This window comes from Eurytemora carolleeae, unplaced genomic scaffold (genome assembly GCF_000591075.1).
Source record: "Eurytemora carolleeae unplaced genomic scaffold, Eaff_2.0 scaffold970, whole genome shotgun sequence".
NCBI classification, from domain to species: Eukaryota; Metazoa; Arthropoda; class Copepoda; order Calanoida; family Temoridae; genus Eurytemora; species Eurytemora carolleeae.
In genome coordinates, this window is record NW_019397088.1 from 36,586 (window position 1) to 49,151 (window position 12,566).

The 12,566-nt window shown below is 32.8% G+C and overlaps 2 protein-coding genes and 1 long non-coding RNA gene across 11 annotated transcripts in view; all 3 read right to left on the reverse strand.

Moving 5' to 3' along the window:
- Nucleotides 1-517: 517 nt before the first annotated feature.
- On the reverse strand, nucleotides 518-1,764 carry LOC111711762 (uncharacterized). Its single transcript, XR_002767312.1, has 2 exons — nucleotides 1,091-1,764; nucleotides 518-892 (listed from the first exon to the last, which is right to left on the reverse strand). It is a non-coding gene; the product is annotated as an uncharacterized LOC111711762 (long non-coding RNA).
- A 403-nt stretch (nucleotides 1,765-2,167) lies between these two features.
- On the reverse strand, nucleotides 2,168-5,034 carry LOC111711763 (uncharacterized). Of its 2 annotated transcripts, XM_023486191.1 has the most exons (8): nucleotides 4,949-5,034; nucleotides 4,777-4,845; nucleotides 4,651-4,694; nucleotides 4,485-4,581; nucleotides 3,904-3,977; nucleotides 3,332-3,484; nucleotides 2,843-2,911; nucleotides 2,168-2,447 (listed from the first exon to the last, which is right to left on the reverse strand). In XM_023486191.1, the coding sequence occupies exons 1-8, from the start codon at nucleotides 4,953-4,955 to the stop codon at nucleotides 2,412-2,414; spliced, it is 549 nt and encodes a 182-aa protein (XP_023341959.1). In that variant the 5' UTR covers nucleotides 4,956-5,034; the 3' UTR covers nucleotides 2,168-2,411. The 2 variants fall into 2 exon arrangements, with proteins under 2 accessions (XP_023341959.1, XP_023341960.1); XM_023486192.1 differs by lacking the exon at nucleotides 4,777-4,845 and having other exon boundaries at nucleotides 4,949-4,993.
- A 1,523-nt stretch (nucleotides 5,035-6,557) lies between these two features.
- The window catches only part of LOC111711765 (titin homolog), a 37,733-nt gene continuing 31,724 nt past the window's right edge, over nucleotides 6,558-12,566 (reverse strand). For 3 of the 8 annotated variants that reach the window (XM_023486195.1, XM_023486196.1, XM_023486194.1), the window contains 2 exons: nucleotides 11,613-12,495; nucleotides 6,558-7,871 (listed from right to left, as the gene is read on the reverse strand). In XM_023486195.1, coding sequence (XP_023341963.1) covers nucleotides 7,301-7,871; nucleotides 11,613-12,495 — 1,454 coding nt within the window. In that variant the 3' untranslated portion in view covers nucleotides 6,558-7,300. Of the gene's footprint in view, nucleotides 7,872-11,364; nucleotides 11,412-11,612; nucleotides 12,496-12,566 lie in introns of those variants that run through there. The other 5 variants (XM_023486197.1, XM_023486201.1, XM_023486200.1 and 2 more) reach the window with 5 other exon arrangements.

Below are 12,566 nucleotides of genomic sequence, written 5' to 3' on the forward strand. Positions count from 1 at the left end.
CTGCCAACCAAAATTAAAGTGTTATGAAAGTTAATTCAGGGCTGTAGTGTATAGACTGAAAACTTAATAAAACATTCATTAAAACTTTTTCTTTGTTTAATCAACCTTTAATTAAGAAAAGTCAGTTTTTACTCAGTTTTGTCTGACTATTTGGCAGTTCTGTAGAAATGTCATGTTTCTTGTAAAAACAATTGAATTTTCGGAACAAATACAACATTTTATTATTCTTCAACCATTTATTAATTATTTTATCCTTATTTTCTGTTTTTTATTGCTACTTAAATATTTACCAATCTTAATTTTGTAAAAACCAAAAGGAGAAAATAAAAACTAATCTTGAATACTATAAAATACTTTTAAAATAGTGAACAAATCCAAAGGAAAAAAATATTTATGAATAATCTAAATTAATAAAATTATGATTAGCACAAATCTTTTTTCCAACCAGTTTTAAAGAAACGTTTTTTTACACTTGAAAAGGACTAGAAATGGTGGATATTGAGGTGAAAACGCAGTATTGTTGAAACAAATTTTATTTTAATTTTAAACAAATCATGTCACCAGGTCCTTTTGAGACTCGACACAATAAAAACTTTGTGGAAATGTGAGGTTGCACTTTAACAAACCCTCCTTATCGGTCCCTTCCTTTAAACAGAGCTTAAAGTATTTTACATTATTATAATTATTTACATGTTTTTTTATAATCTCAGTCCTCCGCTGTCGGAGCTTGAGGGCACTCCATGTTTACAAAGATGTCTTTGTTTTGTTTTGTAAGTTCTAAGATCGGAAATATTGTGTGGATATTCATAATATTGAAGGCTTGATCTCGTTATCCAATGTGGGCCTATTTGAATTTGAGGATCAAAGCTTAATTTCTCAAGTAGAATTATCCCTGAAGAATATGACCAACATGGGTATCAAAGAGAAATTAAAATCTGCATAAGATGGAGATCGGTGTTTGATTCCGAAATTTATCAGTTCTGATTTCTGTTTTTTTAGTGGCTTCCATACTTTATGTAAATGTATAAATCAGGAAAACTTTACTTTGAGTTTCTGCAACTTTACTTTTATTGTGTTGGATCAATTCTACCTTGAGACAATACCAGGCCATGCTCTATCTAGGCCAAACTTAATGGGAATGTACTCAAATTAAGAAAGGGTGAATAATGAGAATCAACAATGCAATTTTAATTAATGATTAATTTTATCAATCTTGAGATTTTGAAAACTCCCAGTTTTCAGTTTTTATTCGCCATTTTGAAATTCCCTGTCAAATTTCGAAATGAAAATAGTACCAAGCCAACACTCCCTTTAACTCAAACTGAAGTTGATCCAAGTCCATGCAAACTTTAATGAAATGAGGCCATGAAGGTATTGACATACAACGGAAATTACAGAATGACAATCATTGTCAATTACAAAACTTTTTAAAAATATTTGAATATTTTTTAAAATACATCTCTTTTGAAAAAAACTAAACTAGGTTTGATGATTTGCAATCTCTTAAGTTTCCTTTTCAAGCTTAGTCTATTCTAATTTAAACCCGGAGTTTCATCTTCTATCCAACCCTGCAAACTTTGGAATTCACACCATTCAATACCAACTATATGCATATATTACAACATGTATACAATCAGAGTTAATCTCATATATAAAGCAGAGTGTTGGAATAGAAATGAATGAAGCATTTGCCGCAAACTCTGATTTTTAAATCACTATATTTTTCCAGCCCAATGTCGTAGACCTGAGATCTTTCAAACTATAAATTCTAATTGAACAAATTATCTAAGTTTGAAATATCAAAGGTTTATACCATTAAGTTTTAAAGATAAAGGAATTATAGCAATGAGTTTGTGGCAAAGACTCAATTCCTTTATGTTATGTCTGTGTGTGTATAGTACGAATAGTGTTTTAAACCTCAATTATGAGAAACACATGTTTTTTGCTAAAATTACTTTTTACTCAGCATGACAGCTTTCAATGAACTTAATAAGTAATGATTTTTATAGCTGCATTAGGCAGAAACGCAATGGAAATTATTTCTAAAATTTTTGAGCGTTTTGCTAGGTGAGATAGACTTAGTTTTGTTTTTAATCCATTGTGAGTATTTTGAAAAAAATATATAATGTTATACTATCTCTCTCTTTATCTAGCTATCATGAAAATGTTTAACTTCAAGATTTTATATTTAACATGATATTCTTAGTTTCATAAAGGATACTTAGAATCTCAGAACAGCAACGACGGGTTTTCAGAAACAATTTTAAAACAATTCAAATAGAAATTTCAAATTTTTCCTTGACATTTAATAACATTTAATAACAATAGAATTTAGAGAGGAAAATACTTAATTTTATAAATTAGCCGTCTTCTTCTCAGGGTTTAAATCTTGAGTTATGCCAGTCCCTCGTTTAGTGTTTCAGACGCATCCTGTCAATCACCAGTACCTGGAGAAGTAAACCATTGGAAATTTATGAATATGTTCAACTTCAATCGAAGTTTCTCTACTGGTTCAACCTCAAGTATAAGTGAAAGGTTTTTAATTCTGTTAGTCTTAGATTTTAAAAAAAAATATAGTTTTATCTGAGGTGGGAAATTATAAATGGAATATGATTAAGCTCATAACTTTAAATCCATTGAAGAACTGAGACTTTTCAGTTTTTAAGTTGAATTCATCAGATTTTTAAATGTTGAAATGCGCCAAATTAACTGGTCTCTCGATGACGAAGCCTTAAAACTTTTTAGCAATGAGACACGTGTAAATCTGTAAGAGAGAAAGTTGTTTTAGTCAAAAACCCGCAAAATAAAGACGACTTTAACTCATTTGAGTATATTGTTATACCTGATAGTGCTCCTTGGCATGCTCTGCCCCTCCGTATGCAACATAGCAGCAACCATGCTCAGGGTTCACCTTAATATAGGGAAAAGTTAGGATTAACAGAACAATCAGATATTTAATAACAACGAGGGTGTGGTTCGGAGTTTCCGCAATATTAATTTCAATGCCGCGTTTCATAATTCATTCTTCTTCATAATTCATTATGTGAGTCGTCTTGATATAAAGTTTTCTTAAATTGTGTTGTTTTAACATTTATCAGTTTGAAAATAAGGATAGGTATGGACACTTCTTCTAATTTTAAAGCTATACAAGAGTATACAAAATTTTGTTATAGACTGTAGCAGTATCATATATTAATTAATATCTATATATAGTACTTTATATATATTGCTGGTAAAGCCTGAATAATGATATAGTTTAGTTCTTAGTCAAATGAAAATGTGAATTTGAATATGGAAATATATTATAAGTATATATTATTAAAAATCAAACCTTTCCAACTGCGAATGAATCTTCAATATGAGCTCTGCCAATGTAGAGGGGGTCGTTGTTCTCATTGAACCCACCCTGGACAGCTCCGGTTGGAATATGCCCGTTAGAGGCATCAACCCATGTCAGGTCACAGTTTCTAGGAGCAACCAGGATCTAGACAAGGTTAAATACAGTTTCTAGGAGAAACCAGGATCTAGACAAGATTAAATACAGTTTCTTGGAGCAACCAGGATCTAGACAAGGTTACATACAGTTTCTAGGAGAAACCAGGATCTAGACAAGGTTAAATATAGTTTCTAGGAGAAACCAGGATCTAGACAAGGTTAAATACAGTTTCTAGAAGCAACCAGGATCTGGACAAGGATAAATACAGTTTCTAGGAGAAACCAGGATCTAGACAAGGTAGTATACAGTTTCTAGGAGAAACCAGGATCTAGACAAGATTACATACAGTTTCTAGGTGCAACCATGATCTAGACAAGGTTAAATACAGTTTCTATGAGAAACCAAGATCTAAACAAGGTTTTTAAAATAAACGGGGATCCGTCAAAAATTAATTCCCTAAAACTTACATCATATTCTTCCTTAGAGTGCTCCTCTCCACCCCAGGGTATATAACAGCAGTTATGACGAGGGTTAACTTTTCCTAAATATATTGCTACAAAGAGATTCATAAAACGTGATTAATAAGAAATTATGATAACAGGGAAAATACAGCGAGATTCAGACAACACAAGTAGTTAGCAACAAAAATTACTGGAAAATTAGGAAGTTTTTCTTAGAAAGACATGGACATCATTTGAGAAAGACAAAAATACACCTGAAAATTACAAATTGCAGTTCAGTAATGGAAGATTACGGCGGTAAACCGAAAATGGTAGATTAGCGCGGTAAACCGAAAATGGTAGATTAGAGCGGTAAACCGAAAATGGTAGGTTAGCACGGTAAACCGAAAATGGTAGATTAGCGCGGTAAACCGAAAATGGTAGATTAGCGCTGTAAACCGAAAATGGTAGATTAGCCTGGTAAACCAAAAATGGTAGATTAGCCCGGCAAACCGAAAATGGTAGATTAGCGCAGAAGACTTAAGATGGCGGATTAGCGCGGTAAACAAGGCATTAACCGTTGCATATACTATCCTAACAGGGTTTACCTGGGAATAGACCTCCCTCGTGACGTGCTCGACCAACATAAAGAGGTCGGCCTTCATTATCATGTCCGGCCTCCATTGCACGAGGAGGAATGTCGTCCTTTAAAATATGAATTTAAGATTTATAACTATGTATATATATATATAACAAAAAAATCATAATATTTACCCCTGAGGTCCGAACCCACTTGCCTCCACGCTTGTATCTCGGAGCTGAAATGATAATTTATTATTATATTACGTTTTAAAAAATATTTTGAATTTTTTAAATAAAAGCTAGAAAGGCTTCCCTTACCATTTTTGTGCTCAGTCTCCCATTCGTCATCAGAGGAAGACGAGGAGGAGGAAGACGACCAATCCCAGGCTGAAATATCGTCTTCAATTTTAGATTTTTCAAAATATAATTTAAGATTTAGAATTCCTTGAGGTTAATAAGGGAAGCCTTGTCTTTACTAAGGGTTCGTTACCTGACATGATGAGGTTCAGTTAGAAACTGCTCTAGGTTGGCCTGGAAGCACTAAGACTTGATAAACAATTCTTATCACTCGAATGATTAATTGCTTTAGAACATAAAAGATAAGACAAAACACGAAGCAAACTGAGCAAACAAGAAGGAAAACTTCTAAAACATTTTAGTTAATATTTCTTTTTTTCTTAATTCTGTGCTTCCCAATCTTTTAATATCTTCTCTAATCTTTCTCCCCGTCCCATTTACTCTAGTTTTCGTCCTGCTTTTCCTCATATTCTGTTTTAATTATGATTTCATGAGTTCTTTTCCTTCATCTATTCTGCTTATTCTCTTATGTTTCTTTTTTACTTTTTCTCCTTTTTCTCTTTTTTCCTTCCCCTACTATTCCTTGTTCAAGCACTATTATTGTCTTCCTTTGTCTTTTCATTGTATCTTATACTCCCCCTTCTCCTCCTTCTTCCCACTTCTCCTTCTTTTCCTCCTTCTCCTCCTTCTTCCCAGTTCTCCAATTAACTTAATGATGAGATATGTTCACTCTTTAAACCTTTAATTGAATAAATCCTTTGTATTCTCCTGGATAAAGTTGGGTTGATAAGATGGGACGCTAATCCGACTCATGATTTACTTACGGTGCAGAGTAGGTGCATGAGTAATGCTACCACTCCATATTTACTCAGGGTGCAGAGTAGGTGCAGAGTAATCCTACCACTTCATATTTACTCACGGTGCAGAGTAGGTGCAGAGTAATCCTACCACTCTTTTCATAGTTTTATACTTTCTACGCACTCTGTAAAGTCTTTACTTTGATCCTTTTTTCATATAAACCATGGTTCGGCCGTATTGACTCGTGTTTCTCTCTCCTGCATTATGTTATATATTTCTGTTACTACATATTTTTTTTCCTATTCTACCATACTTCTGTTTAGTGTTTACTCCCTTTTCTTTTTTATTTCCTCTGTTTTCTCCCCTTTTTTCTTTTCTTTTCTACTTCCTTTGTTTTCTGAATTTTTGTTTTTTCTTTTCTTTTCTACTCTCTCTGTTTTCTCCCTTTTTGTTTTTTCTTTTCTTTTCTACTTCTCCTTTTTTCTCCATTTTCTGTTTTTTCCTCTCTTTTCTTCTTACTCTGTTTGCTCCTTATCTATTTTTTTCTTGTGTAGTCCTTCTGTTTTTTTTGTTTACCGCGTCATTTTTTATTTAAACTCTCTGTTCACTCCTTTTCCTGTTCTTACTTAATTTTACTATAATATGACTCCCATATAATATTTTTATTATTGTCTTTGGTATTAAGCAACTTAAGAAAATATGGAAGAAGACATTCTAATCTATTTATCAACTGTCGTGATTCGTTTTTTCTTCTCTATTCTACTACCTTCAGTTACTCCTATCTTGTCCTTCCTAGTCTTCTCCATTTGTTTATCACACTTTTCATTAATCTGTATACTTCCATACTTCTTTTTTACTCCCTCTGTTTACTCCCAAAACTTCTTTTCTCTTCTACTCCATGATTACCTCCAACTTATTGCTATCATGTTACTCCCCATTAAGTAAATATATAAATTCCAATAATATATTAATTAAACATACAAATTGTAAGATAAATAAAATCACATTAAAAACATTTTGTAAACATTTTCTTTATAAGTTCACATTTCTCGACTTTATTTTCTTGGATAATATTTGTTTTTCTATAAAGTATTTTTGTAAGTACAGCCCAACCAACATATTAGAATCAAGTAATTTAATCAGAAGGAGCTAAATTAATTAACAAAACCAAAGAAAGGTGAGAAACTAAGAATTTACTTAAAAACGCCAACCTGACTTAAAATGGATATTTTTACATTCTTTAAAGTAAAATAATATTTTTGAATTATTAAAGAGTAAAACCTACAACATTAAGAATTACAAGAATTGGATAAACAGACGAATATTTTTTGTTAAATTTGAAAAATGTCTGGCTTGTGTCACATAAAAAGGATGTTATAGGAAATCGAGGATTTTTATTGGAATATAAAACATATTAAGTGGAATATCAAGGATATTTTTAGGAATAATCAAACATATTTAGTGGAATATCAAGGACATTTAGTGGAATATCAAGGATATTTAGTGGAATATAAAGGATATATAGTGGAATATTTAGGATATTTAGTGGATTATTAAGGATATTTAATGGAATATCAAGGATATTTAGTGGAATATTAAGGATATTTAGTGGATTATTAAGGATATTTACTGGAATATAAAGGATATTTAGTGGATTATTAAGAATATTTAGTGGATTATTAAGGCCATTTAGTGGATTATCAAGGATATTTAGTTGAATATTCAGGTTAGGACATTACATAGGATATTAAGGAAAACCATTTCTTGAATGTCGTCTTCTAAGTGTGCTAAACCCCCAGTTATGCTTGTCATCTAGTATTGATGAGTATCTTGAATAGTTTGGAGTCTCACGTGTATAACTCGGCTCCTCGGAGAAATTTCCAACCGTGCGTTGTGCGTAGGTTGGTATCTCACGTGTGTAATTAGGTATCTCACGTGTGTAATTAGGTATCTCACGTGTGTAATTAGGTATCTCACGTACGGAGGTCACCGAATTATCTCTGGAAAATGCCGAGTCTCTTGGAGAGTACCTGGAGTTCTCCCGATGGGAGGGAGCGGGAGTTTCCCGGGAATAAACACTCCCTTCTCTGGAGAAGGTTGTACTATCTCGTGTACACGGAGTTCTTTGTCTCTCCGTCCTGTCTCTGTAAAGGTCGTGCGTATCGAAGGTTCCGGAGCGACGGAGACGAGAGTTTGCGAGGATATCCTGGGTTGAACTCCGTCTAACAGAGGGAGAGGGAGGAGGGAGGGTAGAGATACTGGATAGATCAGATTTTGAACCTAGATAAGGAGACCCTCTCTCTACTATACTGCTGTACCTTGAAAAAAAGGTTAATCAATACAATTATAAAAAATGTAATCAAATATAAAATCAAGATGTGCGCGCACAAGCACTATAGTCATTGTGCGAAAATCTGCAATTCATTGTTGAAAATCGGCTAAAAATGAAATATTCGAAACAATTTTTTAACATTAAAAAAAATTAAATATAAAAAATCAAAGCAGAACAAAAACAAACGGACATTTTTAAAAATTTCTATCATCACTTTTAGATCGTTTGCTTCTATAAATTATACAAATGTATCAGAAAAGTTTTCTTACAGTGTGCGGAGATAAAGTTATTTATGTATCTACATATTCAGCTTTTTGATGTTAGTGCATAACGTGTGCTTTATTTATTTACTGTTTATATTCAGGGTTCATCTTTACCATCACTTTACTGTAAGCTTAATTTCAAGTGACCCATAATACAAAGATGGTAATGCCCGATTCACAACAGTACCCTTGAAACCTTAATCTGATCATCAATATTGTCGTTTTCTTGGTTTAAAAGTGTTTAATTCTGATAATTCCTCTATGTTTTCTGCAGTAGATGTGCGTATGTCATTTTTATAGAGAAACAGCAGTTACAAATAATCAGTTTTTAAAATTATGAACATTGATATCTGTGCATGGAGGATCACCCGAAATTATGCGACGGTACTTTTAATTTTAACGTACAGTACGTTTAATTTTAAAGTACAGTACGTTTACTTTTAACGTACAGTACGTTTAATTTTAAAGTACACTACGTTTAATTTTAACGTATTGTACGTTTAATTTTAACGTACAGTACGTTTAATTTTAACGTATTGTACGTTTAATTTTAACGTACAGTACGTTTAATTTTAACGTGTTGTACATTTAATTTTAACGTACAGTGAGTATACTTGTTATACTTAATGTTATATGTTTCATTTAAAATTCAAGGCATTTCAATAAACTTGGTCTTTTTTACATTTATTTTTAAATTTTTATTTTATGAATTTTAATCGTTTTGGCTATTTTGTTTACATTTTCCTGTCAAATTAAAAGATATGATAAAATTATCAAAGTTTTGTAGAACGACTGTTTATGAGTCATAACCAATAAATGTTTTGATATTTATAAAAATGCATAGAAAAGATAACACTTTGGCACAGAAAGATCTATTTTTATCTTTTTTTATTCTTTTAATATTTATTCGAAGTAAATCTAGTTTTATCAGGAATTTATTTTTGCAAATAAAATTGTTTATTGAAATTGAACTTGAGCACACCTATGCAACTTATTATGTTATCCCCTGAACCCCCTGTAAACTTATTCTGTTATCCTGAAGCTCTTTTATACCTATTCTGTTATTCTGAAGCCCTTTTATACCTATTCTGTTATCCTGAGGACCTTTAATACCTATTTTGTTATCCTGAAGCCCTTTTATACCTATTTTATTATCCTGAAGCCCTTTTATACCTATTCTGTTATTCTGAAGCCCTTTTATACCTATTCTGTTATCCTGAAGCCCTTTTATACCTATTCTGTTATTCTGAAGCCCTTTTATACATATTCTGTTATCCTGAAGCCCTTTTATACCTATTTTATTGTTCTGAAGCCCTTTTATACCTATTCTGTTATCCTGAAGCCCTTTTATACCTATTCTGTTATCCTGAAGACCTTTTTTACATATTCTGTTATTCTAAAACCGTTTTTAAACTATATTTTTATCCTGAGCCCTAATTTCAAATACCCTTCTAAAATCATTTGAATATCATGAACTTTTTTTTGGTTAAAAAATTCGGTTATTTGGGACAAGTTTTAAGGAATAGCAAGACAAACATTCGAAGATTTCGTTAAACCACTTCTATTCTTTCCGTGGTTTAACTAATCTTTTGCTATATATTAAATCTGGTCCCAAGTATGTAAATTAATGGATTAATTATGAATTTTAGATGTATTTTAGCATGCAGGGTTACATTGTTAAACAGATAATATTCCTATATATGTTTATTATGTGAGAGTATAAGATTAAAAGATAAAAATATAAACAACTACATTCAACATTTCTGTACAGGGTTACCGACAAAAGATGAGACTTTAGAGGAGATTGTACACTGTACAGAATTTTAAAGAATTGTACAGTATTGTACAGAATTGTACAGAATTTTAAAGAATTGTACAGTATTGTACAGAATTGTACAGAATTGTACAGAATTGTACAGAATTGTACAGAACTGAACAGAATTGTACAGAATTGTACAGAATTGTACAGAATAGTACAGAATTGTACAGAATTGTTCGTATTATTAATAAGCTTATTACTTGCTTTGCCAAACCAACTGTATATAAAGTATAGTAACTCTGTTTGCCAGTTTGTTAGTAGGTCTGATCATAAGTCATAAACCCCTTGACCGGTTTGCCTCAACTTTTGGTTGGGGAACTCGGGAGAACAACGCTGATGTTATTAGTTTGGTTTTGAGATTCTAAGTTGAATGGACCGACTTTTATATAGGGACAAATAGCTTAAATCTTAATTTAAGGCCAAGCGCGGGTAAACGGCGGGAGTAACTATGAGCGGCGCCGGGCTGGGTTCCTAACCTAATTCAACCTTTAAAAAGAGATTAAGGTCGTCATTACAGTCTCATCCTTTACGGGTAACCCTGTCGTAACGTAAAAATATATTTTATAGGTTTAGCCAATTTACATCAGAAATATCTAAACTAAAAAGCTACAGAAAATATATCTTTAAAAAATAGTAAATGCGCTGGTTTTTTAATATGCCCACCCACCCCTCTGAAAAATAAAAGTTGTCAAGTTTTTGAAAATTTTCAGTTTAAATATATATTGTAAAACGGCAAAATCTTCTGAGTCTCATGCTAACTGACTAGCGCTGTAAAATTCAAGGATTTTTCTACCTGCAGGAATAAACTATATTAAAAATCAAGTACTATTCAAGTCAAGAATTAAAGAAAATATTGTAAATTAATTTTCTATTCCATGAAAAAATAAAAATGTTCTTTATTTGCTTGAATATCCTTGACCCGTTTTTATATTCCTCATTTCTGATAAATAAATAGATCAATATACAAAATCGGTTTATTTATTTTGAGATGTGTTGAAACCACCAAAACAGACAGATACACATTCTACATAGATAAAAGAAAAGGAAATAATATAGATAGATATCCGTCCTGAAATATCTGTTGATAAATCCCCCAAATCAGCCTGAGAATTAGCTTGAATAAAGTGGTCTGTGGCATTACCTTTGGTTTAAATGCTTAAAACTAAAAAGATTATTCTCCTGATGTTAAAATTGTCTAAACATTATATCTTTGCATCCTGATGTTGCAGACCTTTGATATTTAAAACTATAAATTCTACTAAATCAATAGTCTAAGTTAGAAAACTCAAAGGTTTTCATCATTAGGTTGATGCGTTTTAGGTAATATAAGTCCGTTTTAGAGGCTGATAGCTGATTGGAGGATTTAATCTTATAAATGATTTAAATAAATCATGAACCTTGCCATCATCAGTGGAATGATCATAGGAAAGTCCTCTTACTATCCCTAAAATCATAGATTAGAAACAAAACATTTAACGAATAAAATTTATATCATGATATGATCAAAAGAGAGAGAGAGAAAGAGAAAATAAGATGCTAAAATGATACATCTAAAAACAGAACTAAAAAAATAATTGTTTCAAAAATGTAAAGAGAAAGAAGAATCTATATTTGTGGAGAGAGTTGAGAACGAAACCTGAAATACCTGTTGTACTTCCTTGGCAGACTGTTAAAATCCTTCCCTCTCTCCGGTACAGAAATCCTTCTCCAGTCCTGGCGGTTCCTCTCCTTCAAACTCCCGCCATAGGAGCGTCCTAGACTGCTCTCGTCCTCAGAGTGCCGTCCTACGGTCAAGGGAGAACCTCGATAAATTTCATTTTGTGTATTTGATCTCCCTGTAGATGAAAATAGGGGTCGGGACGGGAGGGAGTCAGGTCTGGATCCAGATCCCCTGGACTGAGAGATGGATCTAGACCTGTCAGGATCTAGGTAGGATGATCTGTATCCAGAGGAAACCCCAGTATCTTCGGATATATCAGGATCTTTTGTTTCCTCCCGAGAGTATCTGGAGGTTCTCCTGGATATTGGACTGGTTGTGGTTTGTGTTGTGTAATCAGAAAGTGTGTAAGGAGATGTTTTACCAGTATTATATTTCATATCAAACAGTTCTCTGGATACACTACGTCGTGCTACAGGTCGGGCAGATGTGTATCTGGTTGGGGGATCATCAAACAACTCTTTGGAGATACTTCTCCGGGTTAGTTTCTTATCCGCTCCCCTTGAATCATCCATCCTGGAGAGGTAGGGGGATCGTCCCAACCTCTCACGGAATGAATCCTCTCCCTCAGCAACAAAATCAGGAACACCGAATATATCTGAGGTGATGGACTCTGTATCTTCAGGGGTTCGGAATCCGTCTGAAATCTCGCTCACTTCGTTGGAGTGCTCTAACCCTTGTCTTCTAAGCTTGGTAATACCAGCTAGGAGAGCATCCTGCTCAGCATCTGTATTTTCAACTGAATGTTTCTTTCTAGAGTGTTGGTTGTGTTCATGTATCAAAGGTCTGTGATAAGATGTCCTGGCACCTCCTAAAAAGGGAATAAAATATTTAATGTTAGTAGTGGAAAAAGAAAGTTAAAGAGCACACTAAAAGGACACA

Coding starts and splice junctions, on each gene's coding strand:
- LOC111711763 (XM_023486191.1), bottom strand. Junction 3,978..4,484: donor CGAGGGAGGTCTATTCCCAG/GTAAACCCTGTT, acceptor CAATATATTTAG/GAAAAGTTAACCCTCGTCAT. Junction 2,912..3,331: donor ATTCATTCGCAGTTGGAAAG/GTTTGATTTTTA, acceptor CCCTATATTAAG/GTGAACCCTGAGCATGGTTG.